The 22,996-nt window shown below is 42.1% G+C and overlaps 1 protein-coding gene across 1 annotated transcript; it reads right to left on the reverse strand.

The window, feature by feature from the left end:
* Positions 1 to 2,399: 2,399 nt before the first annotated feature.
* On the reverse strand, positions 2,400 to 21,807 carry LOC130034880 (uncharacterized protein C2orf78-like). Its single transcript, XM_056126441.1, is given in 5 exon segments — positions 2,400 to 3,413; positions 16,489 to 17,054; positions 19,618 to 19,714; positions 19,716 to 20,385; positions 21,764 to 21,807. Coding segments are annotated over 5 exon segments (2,391 nt in total).
* Between the last annotated feature and the right edge of the window lie 1,189 nt (positions 21,808 to 22,996).

Consider the following 22,996-nt stretch of genomic DNA (forward strand, 5'->3'; position numbering starts at 1 on the left):
GAGGATGTGATGGATCCATCAGAAAGTCGGAGAGCAGTCTTCTTGGTCTTGTAGTTGGCGAAGGACAGGCGGGCGTTACGAATACTATAATGACACACTATAGCACAGATGAAGTTTGAAAGCATCAGGGTGTGAAAAAGGCTGTCCAAAGGTCACATATCTCAGGATCCATGTATATGAAGTTTTCAGAGTAAGCAAATTCATAGACAAAAAGATGAGTGTTGCCAGAAACCAGAAGAAAGAGAGAATGGAGAGGTCAGCGGGTAGTGTAGAGGGTCTTTTTGGCAATGATGAAGATGTTATGGATAGAAAACGGTAATAGTTGCAAAACTAGCAAGTATACCAAATGCCGCTGATGTTAGTCTCAAATGGTGGTTCCCACACACAAAAAAAGTTTATGCAGATGAGTATTATAAAAGGGTGCAAGTTCTCTCTCCTTCACTCATTCCCTACAAGCACCTACGAAAATTGGGAATAACTGTAGGGCTGTGACTGAGTTTTTTCTTTGCAAACTCTAAATTACATAAACTAATAAACCTCACCTTTTTCACTGTAGCAACATAAGGCCATGAGACCCTCCCTTTTTGGGCCTCTAATCCCGGTGCTGACCGAGGTGTTCTGACTATTTTCCCCTTAGGAAATAATGAAAACACATCAATTCAAAGTCCCTCCCACTGTCCCTGCAAAAGGAGAGTCAACCATTCTCAATAGTATGCAGCTTGCACTTTGTTTCTTTATTTTTTTTTAAGTATAACACTTGGGAGTTTTGTGGTCACATACAAGTGATGCTTGGGTGACCAGGCTGCCTGACCAAGATCCAGTCAGGAGCTCCAGAGAGAACTCCAGCCCTTGGAGCTCTTTCTGGCCTTGGATGTGACCTGTTATTTTAAACCTATTTTCTTTTCCTGTTTTTACTGTTCCTCTCATTTATGGAATACAGTTTTTCACTAAAAACCATTATAACATGTTTAAAGAACATCCACCCACTTTCCCATGATGACCATCTGCTGTCCCTGTCCCTGCCCTTCCCCATTTCCTTCCCTTTCATCCATCACCCCATAACTCTCCAAGGACCACCTCTTCCCACCTCTGCCTTCCCAGTCTCAAGGAGTACCGGTACCAACCGCTTTGGGAGTGATGATCTAGTGTGCATGTCCCAGTCCGGTACCTCCCGCAACCTAGAGCCCAAAGCCATTTATTGCGTTGGTTCTTGTGTGAACTTCAGTTAACAGCGACATTTAGAGCAGGCTGCAGGCAACAGGGACCATGGAAGACCATCGAGTGGCCCGTTAAGCGATTATATTTTGAACTCGCCATGCCAGTAATGTCAGGATGCTGTGGCCTGAAAGCCGGCTTAGCCACCTTGGTGAGTTTGCAAATCCAAAGAACTTAGTCACATAGACCTCATTGTTGAACCTCGCTAACACAGTGGGACCGCTTACCAGCTCTGAGTATTTTTTGGGAAGATGAAGTGAAATGGTGGATCTAGGGTTTCTGAACATAGGGCCTGACTACATGGTGATTTATCTTTACATATGCCAGGAGCTGAACTTCAGGCTTCATGCTACAACTGTTTTCTTGGCTTCGTTCCTGTTAACAGTCGCTCCTGAATACCTCTGAGGACCGTTGACCACTCATCTGGCAGGCTCATTCCCCAGTGTATGTGGTCTCATTCCCCAGCCATGATCATTTGTGGATAGAGCACCCAAACCTTTTGGAGATGTGTCTCAAATTTCTTTATTTTCCAAAATGGTCATGAGGCATAACACAGCCTCCATGAAAGAATTTAATTTCCTTTTGGTCATCTTAGACTCATCTACTTCCTCGGCCTATTCCAAATTTATTCTAACCCAAACATTCTCTCTGTGCCATTTCTCCCATTCTTTTTTGAAGGAGACTGTGGATGGGGCATACATGACTGTGCTCTGGCCTTACTCCTGGCTTTGCACTCAAGTTTCACATCTGCTGGGACTCTGGGGACCAAATAGGATTGCAAGAATTGAACTTGGGTCAGTCTTGTGTGCAGGGATATGTCCTATCAGCTATACTATTGCTCAGACCCTCCCCCACTCTTCATCAGGCCCGTGAAATTTCTCCTCTTATGAGCTTTATAACCCTGGACCAAGTTTATCTTTCTTAGAGTCTTGTCTGTTCCCCCTTTGTCCTCTCTCTAACTTCCCATTCTGTCTCATATCATCGTTCAACTCCAATCCCCTCCAAATAACAACCACAGTTGACAGCATCTCAAAATTCAGAACTTTTATTACCAGTGTATTAACTTTAATGCATCTCTTCAATTTTTTTAAAATATAGCAAAATAAATAAAACTTGTATGGTATTTGTAGTGTTCGTCTAGGGCAAACATCGGGAACTAAAATGGCACCAACCATTCCAGCTACTCACATTACATAGCCATAGGATAGAGAGAGGTCCATCTCTTTTTCTATCTCGATAAAAAACTGCACTTTCCCCAAAGAGGTATATTTGGCAGCGTTCTCACGCTCCTGCTGAGCCTTCCTTTTCATAGCCTCATGCTCTGGTCTCTGCTCTCTTGTGATGGGCTTTGACATTACTGGCTCAGGAAAATTGGGGTTTCTCCACGGAATTGGTTGGTAACGGAAGTCTTGGAGGAGAAACTGACTCTGATGTTTGGGTGGAGACTGGCGCTTGTTCACAGAGACGGGAAGGGGCTACCACTTGAGAGAAGTGCTAACTGTGGTCTTGTAGTTAGCAGGCTTAGAAGTTGCAGGCTGAGGAATAGGTCGGCTACTAGGGTTCAGTAAACCTCGTCTAGATGGGGTGGTCGAAATGGGCTGAGTTGGTTTGGCAGGACCAGGCAAAGATGCATTGGTTGGCCAGGATGAATTGGCGGCAGTTGGCAGAGCTAAATTGGTAGAGCCAGATCTGGCAGGGTAAGCTGCAGCAGGACGATGTGAGGCCACAAACTGTGGTCTCCGAGGAACAGGCCGAGTTTGTGGCTTCTCCATGGTTAGAAAAGGCAAAGGGACCAATTTGACCTTCCCAGGAGGTGGCAGCTCATCCTGGGATGGAGATGAGCGTTCTTCAGCACTGCTATTTGGTTTCTGTGCTTTGACCTGAGTTCTCTCAAGACCTTTTTCATCCGGTGTAGCACCTAGCCATGGTTTGACAGTTAAGGATGGCTGGAAGTCGCTGGGCTTCTTTGAACTACCTAGAACCCGGGAGGAAGAGAATCCAGGCTTTGGATCACTCTTCTTCCCCAGAGCATGAAACACTTGCACAGTCTCCAGCATGTGCATGCCTAGGCAGCTGCGGGGCTTTTGAAAGGCCTCTTGGCAAAGCTCAGGTTGACTTTTCTTGCGTTTCATCTTGGCAATGGTGTGCTTCTCTTCTGCCCTGACCTTGTTCCATGGCTGCTTACTCTCCTCAGCTTTCTTAGACTTTTCTCTGACCCTTTTTGTCTTCTCCTGCCCATGGCTCTTTGTCTTGCTGGTCCTGCTGGATTCAGCTTTCCGAAGTTTGCTGTTAGGTTTGGCCATGGTCACAGGATACCTCTCACTAAAATATAATGTAACAAATGAGGAAAAATTTCTGTATATGCGAGAAAGAAAGTCAGTGTCTAAAATCACACAGCAAGTGTCAAAGTCAAGCTAAAATGAGGTTGATAAAATTCTCGTGGAATATTTTCTTCCATTATTACATGATGTTTTTACTTGAGTACTAAGATTAGAGACAAGAACTCTAATGAAAAGGTCTGAAAAGTATTATTCCTTACCTGACATGGTCAGAGAAGAGGAAATACCGATAAAGGTAGACAATAAGAGGAGACGATACGAGAGTACGTCTGAACACTGAAGCGTAAGACCACAAGTGTCCAGTACTGATGATAGTCACTGGTCATTGGTCATTGGTCACTGGTCACTTGCCATAATGATTCAAATTTTTTTTACAAACAACTGTACGGGAATCCTAAGATTCTACTAGATGGTGGTAGGTTTGGTGGGAGAATGATGTCATAAAGCAGACAGTTGCAAGGTAGAGGCTAGCCAATAAGGAGGTCAGATTCCCAAGAAGAAGACCGAATTGGAGAGAGAGAGAGAGAGAGGTAGAACGAAGGAGGTTAGGAGATAGAATCCTACAGGACATTTATGACAATTTCATCTTCCTCAGACTCTGATGTTAGCTAAATTCTCCTATTATTCTTTTGAGCTTACATATTTTATTAATAAATCAATAATATTTCTAGATCATCATTTATATTGCCTTGTTAATCAATAGTATTACATTATTACTAATATACATTATATGATGTTTAATAAAATTAAAATATATATTCATACATTATAATATACACTATTACCTACTTTAGGGGTACAAAGTGGTGTAATATTATGAGTAATCATCCCCAATCAAAAATCTCTAAGGTTCAGGTATTCTGCTAGCAAACATACACCCAGAAAAGGATAGTGGGTAAAGATAGAATAGATGAAAAAATCTATGCCAGCTACTAACTATGATTTTTGGTAGGGAAGTGACAGGCTAAGACTCTGATTTGGAACCTGAGATGGTGTCCTCTCAAAAAGACTGGCAGAATGTAATGGGTACACAGACACCGTGTTGTTGGTATCTAAGGTTTTCTCATAGTAAGCTGCCATAGTTATGGAAGAGTCAGTGGTATCTTGGTCAAGGATAATCAGTAAAGTCTCCCATGGAAGACTTCTCTTTAGCAAATCCTGCAATACCCCACTCCAAAATACTCGGGTAGAAAGCAGCTGCAGTGGACATGTGGCTCTGACCAGACATTCCAGACAGCATCGTTGTGCTAGAATGTTGGTAAAGATAGGCACTGCCCATCAGTGGTTGGAAAGAGATGCCAGAAGCTGAGGGCAGGAGCCAAGCAGAACTACCAGCTGGAGCACATACTCTGGAGTAGTTGCAGGGAAGGTGCATTTTTCACCACGGGAAGCGAAAGATGCAGAGAATGTGCAGTTCCCAATACAGATGAATTTTCAAAATTTTCTGTAAGGAATAAGAGGTGAAGAAAAGAATCTGTGAGACTGAGAATCTCCTACAACGTTTGAGATGAACAATATTCACTTAAAGTTTTTGCTAGAGAGAAGCTTCTAATACCAACATTCAACTGAATTCCCATTAGTCCAGAGTTTTGCGTGGTTGAAGGGCTGGAACGTTTTGGCACTTTGTATATTTGTCGCTGTGCTCCCAAAGTGTAAACAGAGCTATAGAGCCTCAGGTGATGTGTTTTGTACATGGATTTCTTGCTTATAGATAGTTTCTCCTTGCCTTAGCTCTACCTGTAGCTTGATCACCTATTGAACTCATGTGTTATTTTCTAGAATGGAAGCATTTTAAAACGAGGAAGTCCTAAGAGAATGAGTAACATTTTATTGGAGAAGAAAGAAACCAGAATTGCAGAGATGGCATAGAGACTTGTTCCATTTTCCCATTATTTATATTGTAAGTGGGGTAGGGTGCAGGTTGGACCAATACCCGTCAATGATCTTGGGCTACTTCTTGCTCTGTACTGTGGAGAGGTGCCTTGTAGTGCTCAGGAGACTCTGTGTAGTGACAGAGGTTCAACTGAATTGGCTGCGTACAAAGCAAGTACCTTATCTCCTCCTGTACTATCTCTCTGTCCCTTATGTTTTGCCGGGTTACAGAACCTAAGAATGTGGATTTTCTTGCCAGGACTCTGCAGAAACTAGGAGGAAGATACCTTACATTAATATAGGCATTTGCAGTGATTACAACTATTAGCATTGTAGTATTCAGATTTTCATTTTGACTTGTGGAATTCACATCTGTTTCTTACGGTTCACATATGTGACTCAATCTCCTTGATGAGTTGAAGGATAGCAACCTTACCCTGGTTTCTGATCCTACCTCAAAAATGAGTACTTGAATTTTTCTCAAGAAGTGCTTTTAGAAGGAAGTTTGTTATTTAAAATCTCAGTCTCCAGTTGCTCTCCAGCAAAGTAGTTACTAACAACTCTAATTAAAAATAATCTGCAAACTTGACCACAACACCCAAAAGGAGAGAGAGAACACAGGGGATTGCCCTGCCACAGAGACGGGGGGATGGGGGGGATGGGGGTGGGAGGGATATTATCCATGGTGGTGGAAAATGGGCACTGGTGGAGGGATGGGTATCTGATCATTGTATAATTGAAACCAAAGTACAAAAAATTGTAAATCTACAACTTTAAAAAAAATAAAATAAAATAAAGGGGAAAAAAAATAATCTGCAAACTTAAGGATGGAGCTATAGCACAGGGGATAGTGCGTTTGCCCTTCATGTGGCCAACTTGGGTTCGATAACTCTGTCCCTCTTGGACAGCTCAGCAAGCTACCGAGAGTATCCTGCCTGCACGGCAAAACCTGGCAAGCTACCCACGATGTATTTGATGTGCGAAAAACAGTAACTACAGGTCTCACATGGAGACGTTACTGGTGCCCACTACAGCAAATCGATGAACGATGATAGTAAAGTGCTACAGAACAGTGCTACAGTGCTGTGCATGCATAAAAAAGTCTGTCTATTTCATGTAATCACATGGAAGGATGTATAAAGAAAAAATCATATAAGATATGTATCAAAGAACTGAAAAAAATGTATATAGATAAGAATGCAATCTGGGCTATTCAGCAAGCAGTTTAGTACAGTAAGTGATTGAGGGCAGACCCAAGAGTAAGCCCTGAGTCAAACTGGATGTGATCCCAAACAAAACCAAAGAAAACAGTACAATAAGTTTATTAATAAATTGTGGCATATATACAAGATGAAGACAGTATTCTATTTTTGCAAAAAGTCATAACCGAAAAATGCACTAACAAGTGATTTTGAGTGCAAACATTACCATTGCGTAAAGCAGAAAACATTTACCAGGAACTTACATAATAAGCAGAAAATATAATAAAAGTGATTGTATTTAGTAGCCAGAAGTATGTTGTCAATGAGTAAAAAGCAGAATGAAATGTAAGAAGTGCAAGAAATGACATTATTTTTCTCATTCATAACTTTGAAGATTAACCAGCAAACAACAGGTATTCAAAATAGAATACAAGTTCAGTAAATCGCAGAAGATGCAGAAAAGATCATTAAAAAATGGTCACCAAAAATTTCAAATTCATTTTCAAAACCTAGATTACGAGTACCTTTTTCAAGCAGGAAAACGTCATTCCCAATGTTTAAGAAATGATCACCAAAATCCAATTTAAATATTTTTAATGTAGGAAAACTCAGACTCCACACAACTGAGATGAATGTGTAATTAGACATGTGAGACTTGACTTTTCTATTTCTTCGTAGACTCTAAAAACAGATGTCAACTGTTATCAAAATGATCTCATGTTGGGAAGAAACTATTTGTGAAGGTAACAAGCAGCCTTAACTTGGAATCTACTCACCACACAAAAGAATCAGTTTTTCTTATTCAAGTTAGAAGTCATCATTTCTTTTTTTTAGCAGGCAGAGCATACATGCAGTTTACAGCTAGAAATAATAAAAACACGGAAGATTCTGTTTCCTCCACCCCCCTTAGATAACCAGTATTAGTTATTTATAGGAAGCATTATTTCTGAAGCGTGTTTATATGCCAAATTGTCAAGTGCCAACCGTGTTTCAAGAGACAATTAGATAAAAAGCCACCAACACGACATTCTGTTAAATGTTTTTTCCTACTTGTACTCTACTCGAGGCATAGTACACTTTCTAGTCCTAGCAGTTATTAAAATAAACTGAGTTGACTTACTCTCAGAATATTTAACTATATTCTCTTTGATTTGAATTAAAATCTTTGGCTCTCTTCAACATTCAATACCAAACTGTTTCCCCTTCCTTGATAAATCTCCCTCATAATCTTTATTTCCTATTTGATTCTCCCTGATAGCATCCTCTTCTTCTCGGCCTCTGTGGTCAATTCTTGAGGAAAAAGACCCTCAACTTCCTTACTTTTGAGGACTTGCCTCTCAACTGCTCAGCACTCCACACATTCCCAATGCCCCATTTAGTCTTATCACATAGTTTAGATAGAAAACTCAAAGACACATGATTATTACTTTGGAATAGCACTAAATTTAAAATACTAAATTATAAATATATGTGGAGAGACTATTACAGATAAAGCATCCTGTTATACATTAACAGTTTTCTACAGCACCTACATATGAATATCACGTAAAAACCACTAAAGGAAAAGGAAACACCAGAGAATGAACATTGATATATAAACACATATTTGAGCTTCTAAGACTGTGAAAAATATAATGTAACAAATGAGGAAGAAACTCTGTATATGTGAGAAAGAAAGTCGGTGTCTAAAATCACACAGCAAGTGTCAAAGTCAAGCTAAAATGAGGCTGATAAAATTCTCATTGAATGCTTTCTTCTATTATTTCATGAAATTTTTACTTGACCACTAAGTTTAGAGACAAGAAATCTAATGAAAAGCTCTGAAAAGTATTATTCCTTACCTGACATATTCAGAGAAGAGGAGATGTCGGCAAAAGATAGACGAGAAGACGATACGATACGAGAGTACGTCTGAACACTCAAGCAGAAGACCACAAGTGTCCAGTACTGATGACTGGTCCCTGGTGATTGGTCATTGGTCACTGGACAGTTGCCATGATGATTCAAATTTGTTTACAGACAACTTCATGGGAACCCCAAGATTCTACCAGGTGGTGGTAGGTTGGGTGGGAGAATGATGTCATAAAGCAGGCAGTTGAAAGGTAGAGGCTAGCCAATAAGGAGGTCAGATTTCCACGAAGAAGACCGGATTGGATAGAGAGAGATCTAGAATGAGGGAGGCTAGGGACTGGAATCCTACAAGGCAGTTATAACAGTTTCATCTGCCTCAGACTCTGATGTTAGCTAAATTTTCCTATTATTCTATTGAGCTTACATATTGTATTAATAAAACAGTAAAATTTCTAGGTAATCACATATATTGCCTTGTTAATCAATAGCATTACATTATTACTAATATATTTTATATAATGTTTTATAAAATTAAATCATATATTTATACTTTATAATATACATTATTACTTACTTTAGGGTTACAAAGTAATGGATTATTATGAGGAATCATCCCCAAACAAAAATCCCTAAGGTTCGGGTATTCTGCTAGCAAACATACACCCAGAAAAGAATAGTAGGTAAAGATAGAATAGATGAAAAAGTATCTGCCAGCTGCAACTTGTGCCAGGCAAACATAGACTAATAATGTTTAGGGTCTTTTGAATTTAGGGGACAAATGACCAAAAAACAGAATAGAAAACATTCACAATCTCATTTATTCATTTATTTTGGGTTTGGGCATCACCTGGTCATGCTCAGGGCTTGCTCCTGGCTCTGCACGCAGAAATCACTCCTGAAATTCAGATAGAAAGGGGAACACCAAGTGGAGGGTGTTTGGAGGATCCTCCCAGGAGGGGAGATGCAGGCTGAAAGTAGACTGGAGTGAACATGTTCGCCACTCAATGCCTCTTTTGCTGATCACAACACCCAAAAGGAGAGAGAGAACAAAAGGGAATGCCCTGCCACAGTGGCAGTGGGGGATGGGGGGATGGGGAGGGAGGGATATTATCCTGGTGGTGGAAAATGGGCACTGGTGGAGGGATGGTTATTTGATCGTGGTATGACCGAGATCCAAGCACAAAAATTTGTAAATCTACAACTGTACCTCATGGTGTTTCACTAATAATAAAAAAAAAATTTAAAAAAAAGAAAAAGAAATCACTCCTAGAGGAGTTCAGTCGACTGGATGCATAACAGGTGCACTGCCCTCTGAACTATCTCTCCTGCCAAAACAACTTTATATTTTAAGGATGCCTACTGATTCTCTGTGAACTATACTAGCCTCTGCTCTCCATGTACCTAGGGTATGTTGATGTACTTCCTGACTGTCCTTGATGTCTCTGTCAACTTCAACAATGGTTCACCTATTGGGCTCTGGTGGGCTTTGGGAGCAGTATTGAATTGGATTGACCTTCCTGTGAGACCACACATGGCTGCCCAGTAGACCCTGAAGCTTGGGCATTCCAGGTGTTTGTCTATTTATGTGTTTGTCTCATTCTCTGTGACTGACCCCTGCTGGATGGAGGTTGAAAGTGACAATTGGATTTGGCAGATGACAAACAATTTAGACAGATTATAACCAAATATGGGGATAAACAAATTATACCACCGATTAGAAAATCTCAAGATGTATGGGATAATTGGAATCTATAAAGGGAGTCAGAATGAACCCAAGGAAAACTTGAAGGCCGTTGTGATTGAAAATAGTGTTTTCATCTGGATCAAAGTCATAGTTCAGTGGCTGAGGCATTTGCCTTGCACATGGTGGACCTGGGTTCAATTCCTGGAATCCGATCCCATATGGTCCTTTGAACCCTTGAGGATTGTCCTCATACATGAAAAGCACCCTAATCACTGTACTATCACTCCAGCTCCAGAAATGACTGTGGTGTGTGTGTGTGTGTGTGTGTGTGTGTGTGTGTGTGTGTGTAAGGAAAGGTTTTGGACCAGCCCCAGTGGTGCTCATGTATTCCTGTCTCTGTGCTCAGGAGTGATTCCTGGTGGTTCTCATGAGACCATAGGTGATGCTGGAGATAGAACCAGGGTCAATCACATGGAATATTAATATATTAAGTTCTGTATATTGCTCAGTCCCTGGAGTAGAAATATTATTTAGACATTAAAAAATAAGAGCCAGTTGGAGCCAGTGCAATGACAGAATCAGAAAGTGTGTCGATGAAGGAGCAGCCAAGGCCCCAGGGCTGATTTTATATTAGAATTGCAGAGCTGAACAGAGACACCAACCTTTTTACTGTTTCCTTTTTAAAATAGAACATATTTTCTGATTCCTAATTAATAAAATGAAGAGAGAAAAGAGAAAGAAATGAAGAAATAAAGAAAGAAGGAAAGAAAGAAAGAAAGACATAAGAAATAAAGTAAGGAAAGATGGAAGGAAAAAAGAAAAAATGAAACGGAAAACAAAGAAAGAAAAACGAAAGGAAACTTGTCGGGGCCTTATAGGCCATTGTAAGAATGTGACTTTGGCTCTGAGAAAAATCAGGAGATATGGGAGAGGTTGATTGGAGCTGGGGTAACATCTCATATTTTGAAAGGAACATTATGGTGGCTTTCCCCCCCTTCAATTTTAGGGTCACAAAAAGACAGAAGAAATACCAGTAGGATTGTGGTCACAAGATACATTGGGTAACTATAGGATACAAAAGTCATTCATAAAATTTAGTAGTACATTTACAAAACTTTTTGGGGACCCACATTTGGTGGTGGTCAGGGCTTACTCCCTGCACAGGGGTCATTACTGGCAGGCTCAGGGGGACCATATGGGATGCCAGATATTGAACTTGCTCAACCTTTTTCAATGCAAGCGCTTACAAGCACTTGACATCTCTAAAATCCTGTGTGAGCATCTAGTTAGTCAAACCCAGTTTCAACATAAGACCATCTTACATTCCCTTCCGTGCTCTCGACCATCATAAAGCTGCATTTTGGGAATCATTATAATAAACAGCCAGAATTGTTTGAACATCAATGTGTATCGGTAAACAAGGCTGGCTGTGTCTACTTTAAGTCCGAGGTTCTAGATGTTGCTACCTGCTTAACAGCAACACAGGTTCCATTAACAAGTACTCTTTTATTTAAAAATGAAATAGGAACGGTCCTCCCATTGTTCATCGATTTGCTTGAGCTGGCTCAGTAACATCTCCATCATGAGATTTGTTGTTACCGTGTTTGGCATATCGAATACATCACGGGTAGCTTGCCAGGCTCTGCCGTGCGGGCGAGATACTCTTGGTAGCTTGCCAGGCTCTCGGAGAGGGGTGGAGGAATCTAACTCGGGTCAGCCGTGTTGGCCGTTTGTAAGGCAAACACCCTACCACTTAAAAATTTTATATGTGCTGGATTCAAATATTTGTTACTAGAAAACTGTATTTTTTTTAACAAGCTATTATGTGATTGAAATATTGTGATTTTTTTCTTTTTCTGTGAGCGTCCTAACAATCACCTGGTAACTTAAACATCAGAAGAAAAAAATCCACACTCCTGAAATCCAGAAATTTGGAATATACACATCATTGGGACACTGGTGTCAGCCAGGACACATGGCTTCTGTAGGTCTTTAGGCTGTATTTTCTTTTAACTTCCGTAAACTGCCACTTGGCTTGTCGGGTGTATAATACACTCACTTCTTGACTGCCATGGTCAAGTGCCTTTCTCTTATATCTGCATCATCTACTTCTGCCTCCATTTTATGCCATTGACTCACCTGATTACGCACCAAATCTCTCCATCGCCAGCCATCGCATCCAGTCAATCAAGTTTTTACTAAACAAAGGAACATTTGCAGCATTGATGATCTCTTTGAATGGCCATTATCTAGTCTACAACATGATGTTGTTCACAGATCACAGATCACAGATCATCCTGTTATTCGTCGATTGCCTCGATAAGGCCCCAGTAATGTCTCCTTCATCCTAGCCCTGAGATTATATTCAAAGCTCTTTAGGAGCATGAGACCCATCATTGTTACTGGTGTTTGGCATATTTCGTACGCCACGGGGAGTTTGCCAGACTCTGTCGTGTGGGCAGGCTACATTCGGTAGCATGCCAGTTTGTCAAAGTAGGAATGAGATGTCATAATAAGATGTCGCGCGGGGGCAAATGCAGCCGTGCGGTTCCGGGAGCTTGTTTTTATAGTCTCTGAGTCTTGGCCGCTGATGGGATTACACGGTGCCAGGGGTCCAGTTGGTGGGTGTGACCCCCGCCTACAGGAATTTGGAGGATCTGGGTGGAGGATGCTCGACTCCAATCCGAGTAGGCTTGGAGATCTCGGCCCCGGAATCCACGTGGCTTTGTCCCTCTGCCGGTACCTTCAGGTGTGCGGAGAGTGGTCTCAGCATGGTGGTGGCGGTCCTGGAGGTCTTCGGCTGGAATGTATTTGTGTGTGAGCATGAATGCTTTTAATTTTTGTGTTGGAGCCACACCTGATGGTGCTCTGAGCTTCCTCTTGGCTTTGCGCTCATGGATCACTCCTGGCAGGGCTCGGGGGACCAAATGGGGTGCCAGGGAGCCAATCCAGGTCTATTGCATTCAAGGCAGCATTCTACCCTGTGTACTATGACTCCATCCACAGTCAATCTTTCTTTTAGCCTATGTATGAGACATCCAGGGTTCTGTGCATTCAGGGAGTGTGAAAACCTCTCCAATATGGTAGATCCATACAACAGAATATTAGTCATATGAAGTACTAACACACTATAGCACACACTACAGCATCAAGTTTGGACAAAGGAAGTGTCAGAGGTCACATAATTTAGGATACTTGTATATGAATTGTTCAGAGAAAGCAAATTCATAAAAATAAAAAGATGAATGTTGCCTGCTATAGTCAAGAGTCTTTTTTTTGGCAATGATGAAAATCGTATGGATAAAATAATGGTAATAGTTGCAAAACTAGCAAGTATACCAAATGCCACTGAGGTTAGTCTCAAATGGTGGATCCAATCAAAAAATCTTTATGCAGATGAATGTTTGAAAAATGTCCAAGTTCTCTCTCTTCACTCATTTCCTACAAGCTAGTAGGAAAATTGGGGATATCTGTCAGGCTGTGACCAAGTTTTTTCTTTGTAAATACTAAATGACAAACATAGTATAACTTACCTTGTTCTTTGTAGGTAGATGAGGTCATTACTACACTCCCGTATTGGGCCCCTAATCCCTATGCTGGCTAAAGTGCTGTTACTATTTTCCCCTTTAAGAAATACTTAGAACACTTGACTTCAAACACCTTCCCACCGCCCAGCAAATGAAAAATGATGTCACTACTCTCAATGTTCTGCAGCTTGTTTTCGGTTTCTTAGGTCTTTGCATGTATAACTTTTGGGATTGTTTTGGGATCAAACCACGTGGAGCTGAGAGGGACGAGGCTGCCTGCTCAGTTCCAGCTAAAAGCTCCAGAAGGAATGTCAGTCCTTTCAGCTCTCTCGGTCTTCTATGGAACCTGTTATTTGGAACCTATTTTATTTTCGTATTTTTGTTTTGCCTCTCATCTACGAAAATCGTTTTAATGTATTTAAAAACATCCACCAACTATCCCATGATGATCACCAGCTGTCCGGTTGCCTACCCTTCCCGGTTTCCTTCCCATCCATCACCCATAACTCTCCTAGGACCATCTCTTCCCTCCACCACCTTCCAGGCTCAGGGAGAACCGGTACCAACCGCTTTGGAGTGGTAACCTAGTGCGCATGTCCTAGTCCGGTACTGCCCACGACCCAGCCGCAACGCCATTTATAACGATGGTTCTTGTGTGAGCTTCAGTTAACAGTGATGTTTCGAGCAGGCTACAGGCACCAGGGACCGTGGAAGACCACAGAGCAGCCTCTCAAGCTAATATAATTGTAGCTGCTCCTGCCAGGAATGTCCGTATGTCATAGCCTGAAAGCCGGCTTGGCCACCTTGGGGAGATGGCAAGGTAAAAGAACTTACATAGGCAATGGACCTCAATGTTGAAACTCGCTAGCAGGGTGTCACCGTGATACAGACTCTGAATATTGTTGGGAATAAGTGAAATGGTGCATCTAGGGGTGCTGAACAGTGGGCCTGAGTACACTGTGATTTATCTTTACATTTCCCAGGAGCTGATCTTCGGGCTTCATGCTACAACTTTTCTCTTGGCTTGGTCCCTGTTAAGAGGGCGTTGATCACTCATCGGGTAAGTTCATTCCCCAGTATATGTGTTTGCATCTCCCAGGTATCATTTATGGATAGGCCACCCAAACCTTTTGGAGATGTGTCTCAAATTTCTTTATTTTCCGAAGGTGGCCATAAGACATAAAAACAGCCTCCATGAGAGAACTTTTAGATTTCTTCTGGTCATCTTAGACTTCTCTGGCTTCCTCAGCCTATGCCAAATTTATTCTTTTAACCCAACCCCCAGACCTTGCTTTTCTCCCATTCTTCTTTGGAGGAGACCGAGAGTGGAAGCATATGTGCACTCAAGTTTCAAATCTGGTGGGACTCTGGGGACCATATAGGATTGCAAGAATTGAACGTGGGTTCTTGCAGGGCAAATGCCTTAGCAGCTATACTATTGCTCTGACCCTCCCCCACTCTTCATCAGACCCAAGAAATTTCTCCTCTTACTGGACTTTATAACCCTGGACCAAGTTTCTCTTTCTCAGAGTCTTACCTGTTTCCCCTTCATTCTCTCTCTAACTTACCATTCTTTCTCATGCCGTCCTTCAATCCCCAGCCCCTCCAAATAACAACCACAGTTGACAGCTTCTCAAAATTCAGAACTTTATTTACAAACCAATGAACTATAATGCATCTCTTCAATTTGTGAAAAATATATCAGAATACATAAAATGTGTATGGCATTTCAAGTGTTTGTCGAGGGCAACCATCTATTACCTAAATTGGCATCAACCATTCCAGCTACTCACATCACATAGCCATGATATAGAGAGATGTCCATCTCTGTTTCTCTCTCGATATAAAACTGCACTTTCTCTAAAGAGGTGTATTTGGCAGCGTTCTCACGCTCCTGCTGAGCCTTCCTTTTCTCAGCCACATGCTCTGGTCTCTGCTCTCTTGTGATGGGCCTTGACATTACTGGCTCGGGAACATTGGGCATTCTCCTTGGAATCAGTTGGAAACGAAGTCTTGGAGGAGAAACTGATTCTGACATTTGGGTGGAGACTGGCGCTTGTTCACAGAGAGTGAAGGGGCTCCTGCTGGAAAGAAGTGCTAGCTATTGTCTTGTAGAGAACAGGCCTAGAAGGTCCAGGATGAGGAATAGGTCAGGTAGTATGGTTCAACAAACCTGGACGAGATGGATTGATAGAAATGGGCTGAGCTTGTTTGGCAAGACCAGGCAAAGATGCAGTGGTTGGCAGGGAAGAATTAGTGGCAGTTGGCGGATCTGAGTTGGTAGAGCCAGGCCTGGCAGGGTAAGCTGCAGCAGGACGAAATGAGGGCACAGACTGTGGTCTTCGAGGAACAGGCCAAGCTTGTGGCTTCTCTATGGTTGGAAAAGGCAGAGGTACCAATTTGACCTTCCCAGGAGGTGGCAGGTCATACAGGGATGGAGACGAACATTCTTCAGGATTGTTTCTTGGTTTCTGCACTTGGACCTGAGTTTTCTCACGGTCTTTTCCATTCTGTGTAGCACCTGGCCAAGGTTTGACAGCTGAGGATGGCTGGAAATCGGTGGGATTCTTTGAGCTACTCAAGATCCAGGAGAAAGGGAATCCAGGCTTTGGATCACTCTTCTTCCCAAGAGCGTGAAACACTTGCACAGACTCCAGCATGTGCATGCCTAGGCAGCTTTGGGGCTTTTGAAAGGCCTCGTGGCAAAGCTCAGGTTGACTTTTTTTGCGTTTCATCTTGGCAATGGTGGGCTTCTCTTCTGCCTAGACCTTGTTCCCTGTTGGCTTCCTCTCCTCAGCATTCTTAGAGTTTTCTCTGGCCCTTTTTTTCTTCTCCTGCCCATGGTTCTTTGTCTCACTGATCCTGCTTGATGCAGCTTTCTGAGGTTTGCTGTTATGTTTTGCCATGGTCACTGGACACCTCTCACTGACTGCAGCATTACAAATAATCACTGCTCCCCGTACCAAGGATTCTGGGTCTTTTAGCTGGATTTTGGCCTTGAGTTTTCCCTCAAGAGGCTCCGAGGCCTCACCTTTGTTCTTCTGGGTTGGATGGGAGTTACCCTTAGTGCCACTTGCATTTTCTTGCACCTGATTCAGAGTGATGGTGTATGTGGTGTTCATTACCTGCAGATATTTGCATTGGTCTAGGTATTTTGAGCAATCAAAGAGTTTGGGAAGATGTATTTCTTCCACGACTGTCGCGATGTCTACAAAACTACTGCCAGATTCAATCCCCATTTCAAGTGGCCCTGGGTCCTCCAAACGTAGACCATTCTTTCCCTCACCAGTAGTTTCAGTACCAGGCTGTTGCTCTTGGCTGATGGGATCAATGCAGGCCAGGAGCTGGTGGATATCAGCGATTTCTAAAGGGCACAGTGGAGGATCTTGGTTTTCTATTGGGATCTGGTAGGTCTCCAGAGACTTTGAAAGTTAATTTTCATCTCATCCAAATTCTCATCTCTTTGTTCCTCAGTTTAAGCTGGAAGCAGAGGCAGATTACTATGGGCTGGCGATATTATGGGAACATCCCTAAGCTCTGGTGGTGGGTTACTCTCAAATATTTGAATCCTGCTACTGAAAGACATGTGCAATGCTGAATGTTTTTATTTATTTATTTATTTTACAGTTGTAGATTTACAATTTTTTGTGCTTGGGTTTCGATTATACAATGATCAGATACCCATCCCTCCACCAGTGCCCATTTTCCACCACCATGGATAATATCCCCCCACCCCCATCCCCCCATACCCTCCCGGCTCTGTGGCAGGGCAATCCCCTGTGTTTTCTCTCTCCTTTTGTGTGTTGTGGTCTGCAAAAGAGGCATTGAGTGGCAAACATGTTCAGTCCATAGTCTACTTTCGACATGCATCTCCCCTCCTGGGAGGATCCTCCAAACATCCTTTATTTGGTGCTCCCTTCTCTATCTGAACTGCCCTTTCCTCTAGGATACCCGGCTGGCCTCTAAGTTATGGAGTAATCCTCCTGGTGCTGATCTCAGCTATTCTTGGGTATTAATCTCATACTTTGTTACTTTATATCCCCCAGATGAATGCAATCTTTCTATGTCTATCCCTCTCTTTCTGACTCATTTCGCTTAGCATGATACTTTCCATATTGTACCACTTGTATGTAAATTTCATGACTTCATCTTTTCTAACAGCTACATAGTACTCCATTGTGTAGATGTACCAAAGTTTCTTTAACCAGTCATCTGTTCGTGGGCATTCAGGTTTCTTCCAGTTTCTGGCTATTGTAAAGAGTGCTGCAATGAACAAACAAGTGCAGATGTCACTTCGACTATACATTTTTGCCTCTCTGGGATATATTCCCAGGAGTGGTATTGCTGGGTCAAATGGGAACTCAATTTCTAATTTTTTGAGAATCGTCCATACTGTTTTCCAGAAGGGCTGAACCAGTGGACATTCCCACCAAGAGTGAAGGAGTGTCCCTTTCTCGCCACATCCATGCCAGCATCGGTTGCTTTTGTTCTTTTGAATGTGGGCCAGTCTCTGAGGTGTGAGATGGTATCTCATTGTGGTTTTGATCTGCATCTCCTTGATGATTAATGATGTAGAGCATTTTCTCATGTGCTTTTTTGCCATTCGGATTTCTTCTTTGAGAAAGTTTCTGTTCATTTCATTGCCCCATTTTTGGATGGGGTTGGATGTTTTCTTCTTGTGGAGTTTAACAAGTAAAAAATCTCAATTTCTTTTTTTTTCTTTTTTTTCCCCTTTATTTTATTTTATTGTTTTTTACAGTTGTAGATTTACAATTTTTTGTGCTTTGGTTTCAATTATACAATGATCAGATACCCATCCCTCCACCAGTGCCCATTTTACACCACCATGGATAATATCCCTCCCACCCCCATCCCCCCATCCCCCCTGTCTCTGTGGCAGGGCAATCCCCTGTGTTCTCTCTCTCCTTTTGGGTGTTGTGGTCTGCAAAAGAGGCATTGAGTGGCAAACATGTTCAGTCCATAGTCTACTTTCGACATGAATCTCACCTCCTGGGAGGATCCTCCAAACACCCTTTATTTAGTGCTCCCTTCTCTATCTGAACTGCCCTTTCCTCTAGGATACCCGCTGGCCTCTAAGTTATGGAGTAATCGTCCTGGTGCTGATCTCAGCTATTCTTGGGTATTAATCTTATACTTTGTTACTTTATATCCCCCAGATGAATGCAATCTTTCTATGTCTATTCCTCTCTTTCTGACTCATTTCGCTTAGCATGATACTTTCCATATTGTACCACTTGTATGTAAATTTCATGACTTCATCTTTTCTAACAGCTACATAGTACTCCATTGTGTAGATGTACCAAAGTTTCTTTAACCAGTCATCTGTTCGTGGGCATTCAGGTTTCTTCCAGTTTCTGGCTATTGTAAAGAGTGCTGCAATGAACAAACAAGTGCAGATGTCACTTCGACTATACATTTTTGCCTCTCTGGGATATATTCCCAGGAGTGGTATTGCTGGGTCAAATGGGAACTCAATTTCTAATTTTTTGAGAATCGTCCATATTGTTTTCCAGAAGGGCTGAACCAGTGGACATTCCCACCAAGAGTGAAGGAGTGTCCCTTTCTCACCACATCCATGCCAGCATCGGTTGCTATTGTTCTTTTGAATGTGGGCCAGTCTCTGAGGTGTGAGATGGTATCTCATTGTGGTTTTGATCTGCATCTCCTTGATGATTAATGATGTAGAGCATTTTCTCATGTGCTTTTTTGCCATTCGGGTTTCTTCTTTGAGAAAGTTTCTGTTCATTTCATTGCCCCATTTTTGGATGGGGTTGGATGTTTTCTTCTTGTGGAGTTTAACAAGTAAAAAATCTCAATTTCTTAAACTCAAATGCCACCTCTCTATAGACAGTTTCCCATGCAGATTTGACACCAACATTTGAATGGCAGACCTCCATTTTACTCACCTTGATAACCCGATTCTGTGATAGGTTGAGCAGACACAGAGTAGTCGATTCCAGAGGTGGAGGCTGGTGGTCGGTTCTTTGGGGGCTGGACCTTTTTTTAAAACCATGACCATTTCTGGGGATAAGTTGCTGTAAGTTTGGAGGGCAGAGCCCCTAACCCCTGTGAATGTCATGGAGCCATAAGATTGCAGGCATGAACCAGGTTGTCCAGAAAGGAGAGGTCCCTGAGTCTCCTGATGATAGTAATACATCTGGCTTCCTTCCTGGTAGGGAAGCGACAGGCTATGACTCTGATTTGGAACCTGAGATAGTGTCCTCTCCACAAGACTGGCAGAAAGTGATGGGTACCCAGACACTACGTTGTCGGTATCTAAGATTTTCTCATAGCGAGCTGCCATAGACATGGTAGAGACAGCAGTGTCTTGGTCAATGATAGTCATTGTAAAGTCTCCCATGGAAGTCTTCTTTACAGCGCTTCCTGCAATATCCCATTCCAAAACATTTGGGTAGGAAGCAGCCGAAGTGGATATGTGGCTCTGGCCAGACATTCCAGACAGCATCATTGTGCTAGAATGTTGGTAAAGATAGCCACTTCCCATCGGTGGTTGGAATGAGGTGCCAGAGGCTGAGGGCAGGAGCCAAGCAGAACTACCAGCTGGAGCAGATACTCTGGAGTAGTTGCAGACACTTCCTGGTAGGGAAGCTGCATTGCTCACCACGGGAAGGGGAAGCGGCAGAGAATGTGAAGTTCCCAATACAGATGGATTTCTATGTCTGTCCCTCTCTTTCTGACTCATTTCGCTTAGCATGATACTTTCCATGTTGTACCACTTGTATGTAAATTTCATGACTTCATCTTTTCTAACAGCTACATAGTACTCCATTGTGTAGATGTACCAAAGTTTCCTTAACGAGTCATCTGTTCTTGGGCATTCAGGTTTCTTCCAGTTTCTGGCTATTGTTTTTTTCCCAATTTTAGAGTCAAAAAAGACAGTAAAAAAGCCGGTTAGGGTTTTGGTTACAAGATACATTGGGGTAACCCCAGGCCACAAAAGCCAGTCATAAAATTTAGAAGGACAGGGGCTGGAGCAATAGCACAGCGGGTAGGGCGTTTGCCTTGCACGCAGCCAACCAGGTTCGATTCCCAGCATCCCATATGGTCCCGTAAGCAACGCCAGGAGTGCTTCCTGAGTGCAGAGGCAGGAGTAACCCCTGAGCATCCGCTGGGTGTGACGCAAAGAGCGAAATAAATAAATAAATAAATAAAAATTTTAAAAAAAAGAAAAAAATTTAGTAGGACATTTACAAATCTTTGGGGTACCCACAGTTGGTGGTGCTCAGGGATTACTCCCTGTGCACAGGGATCACTCCTGCCAGTCTCAGGGGACCGTATGGGATGCCAGTTTTGAATTTGGGTCAACCTTTTTCAGTGCAAGTGCACTATAAGAGCTCAACATCTCTAAGATCCTGTATGAGTATCTAGTTAATCAAATCCCAGTTTCAACATAAGATCATCTCACATTCCCTTCAGTGCTCTCCATCATTGTAAAGCTGCATTTTGGGGAGCCATTATAATAAAAATCCAATATACTTTCAAAATCAATATACAGCATGAAGTAAGGCTGGCCATGTTTTAAGTCCCAGGTTTTAGGTCCCAAGTTCTAGTTGTTGCAACCTGCCAAACAGCAACTCATGTTCCATTAACAAGTACTGTGTTTATTTAAGATTGAGATTGGAAGGGATTTTTGAATTTTATATATCCTGCTTTCAAATATTTTTTGATGGAGCACTATTTTTTTACAAGCTATTATGTTATTGAAATGTTGTGTGTGCGTTTTTTTTTCTTTTTGTGAGTGCTCTAACAAATCACCGGATAGTTTAAACATCAGAAGAAAAAACACCCCACACCCCTGGAAGCCAGAAATTGAATGTACATATCACCGGACAAAGGTCTCAGCCAGGATACATGGCTTCTCTAGAAGGTCTTTAGCCTGTGTTTTCTTTTAACTTGTTAAACTGCCACGTAGCCTGTCTGGTGTCTATATGGTCATTTCTTGGCCGCCATGGTCAAGTGACCTTATCTTCTATCTGCATCATCATCTTCTGCCTCAATTTTGTCAAAAGAAATGTTATGCCAGCGACTCACCTGATAATGCACCAAATCTCTCCATTGCCAGCCATCAAATCCATTCAACCAGCTAATCACCATTTTCCCCTAAGCATTTCTCTTTCCCTTATGTCTTTTTGCAGAGTTTACTTCAGAGCAATGACCTTCTTGTACAGACACAGGAAGACAGTTAGTGCTAGACAATCGTAATTTGGGAATTCATTGACTCCAAATATTATTCACTCCTGGGCATCTGTTTTCTCAACTTATGCCTCAGTTGCCCTGAGTTCCTACCACCCCAAAATCAGGGTACCTGACAAGGGACTGGATGGATGCAGAGCAAGCTATGGGCTACCCTGGCATCTGCGTGGTATGAAGATTTTACTAAACAAAGGAACATTTGCAGGGTTGATGATCTTTTTGAATGGCCATTATCCTGTCTACCCCATGATGTGGAAAGCATCTAAAGATACATGAACAGGATTGTATCTTATGTGTGTTCGTAAATGCTTTTATTTTATTTTTTTTTTGTTGGAGCCACACCTGATGGTGCTCAGAGCTTCCTCCTGGCTCTGTGCTGAGGGATCCCTCCTGGCAGAGCTCAGGGAGCCATATGAGGTGCCAGGGAGCCAGCCAGGCCTACTGCATGCAAGGCAAGCACCCTGTTCTTTGTACTATGTCTCCAACCACTGTCAATATTTCCTTTAGCCTACATATGAGACGTTCAGTGTTCTGTGCATTTAGAAAGTGTGGCAACCTCTCCAATATGGTAGATCCATACCATAGAATATTATTCATAAGAAGTACTGATGCAATATAGCACAGATGAACTTAGAAAGCATCAGGTTTGGACAAGGGCATTCACACACAGCACATAATTTAGAATTCATGTATATGGAGTGTTCAGAGGAAGCAAATTCATAAAGAAAAAAGGAGAGTGTTGCCAGGAAATAAAGGAAGGAGAGAATGGAGATGTCAGTGGGTAGTGAAGAGGCTGTTTTTAGCAATGATGAAAATGTTATGAACAAAATAATGGTAATCATCGCAAAACTAGCAAGTATACGAAATGCCACTGAAGTTAGTGTCAATGGTGAATACAACAAGAAATATTATTCAGATATATATTTTAATAGGGTACAAGTTCTCTCTCTTTCAGTCATTCCCTTGAAGTGTTAAACCGGACTGAGATATCCCCAGAAGAATCACACGAAAACAAATTGCGATGCAATAAGCAAATGGTTTTTCTTAGCTAGCTCAGCTAGTTACAGGTAA

The sequence above is a fragment of the Sorex fumeus genome, unplaced genomic scaffold, assembly GCF_029834395.1.
Source record: "Sorex fumeus unplaced genomic scaffold, SorFum_2.1 ptg000006l, whole genome shotgun sequence".
In the NCBI taxonomy this organism is placed as follows: domain Eukaryota; kingdom Metazoa; phylum Chordata; class Mammalia; order Eulipotyphla; family Soricidae; genus Sorex; species Sorex fumeus.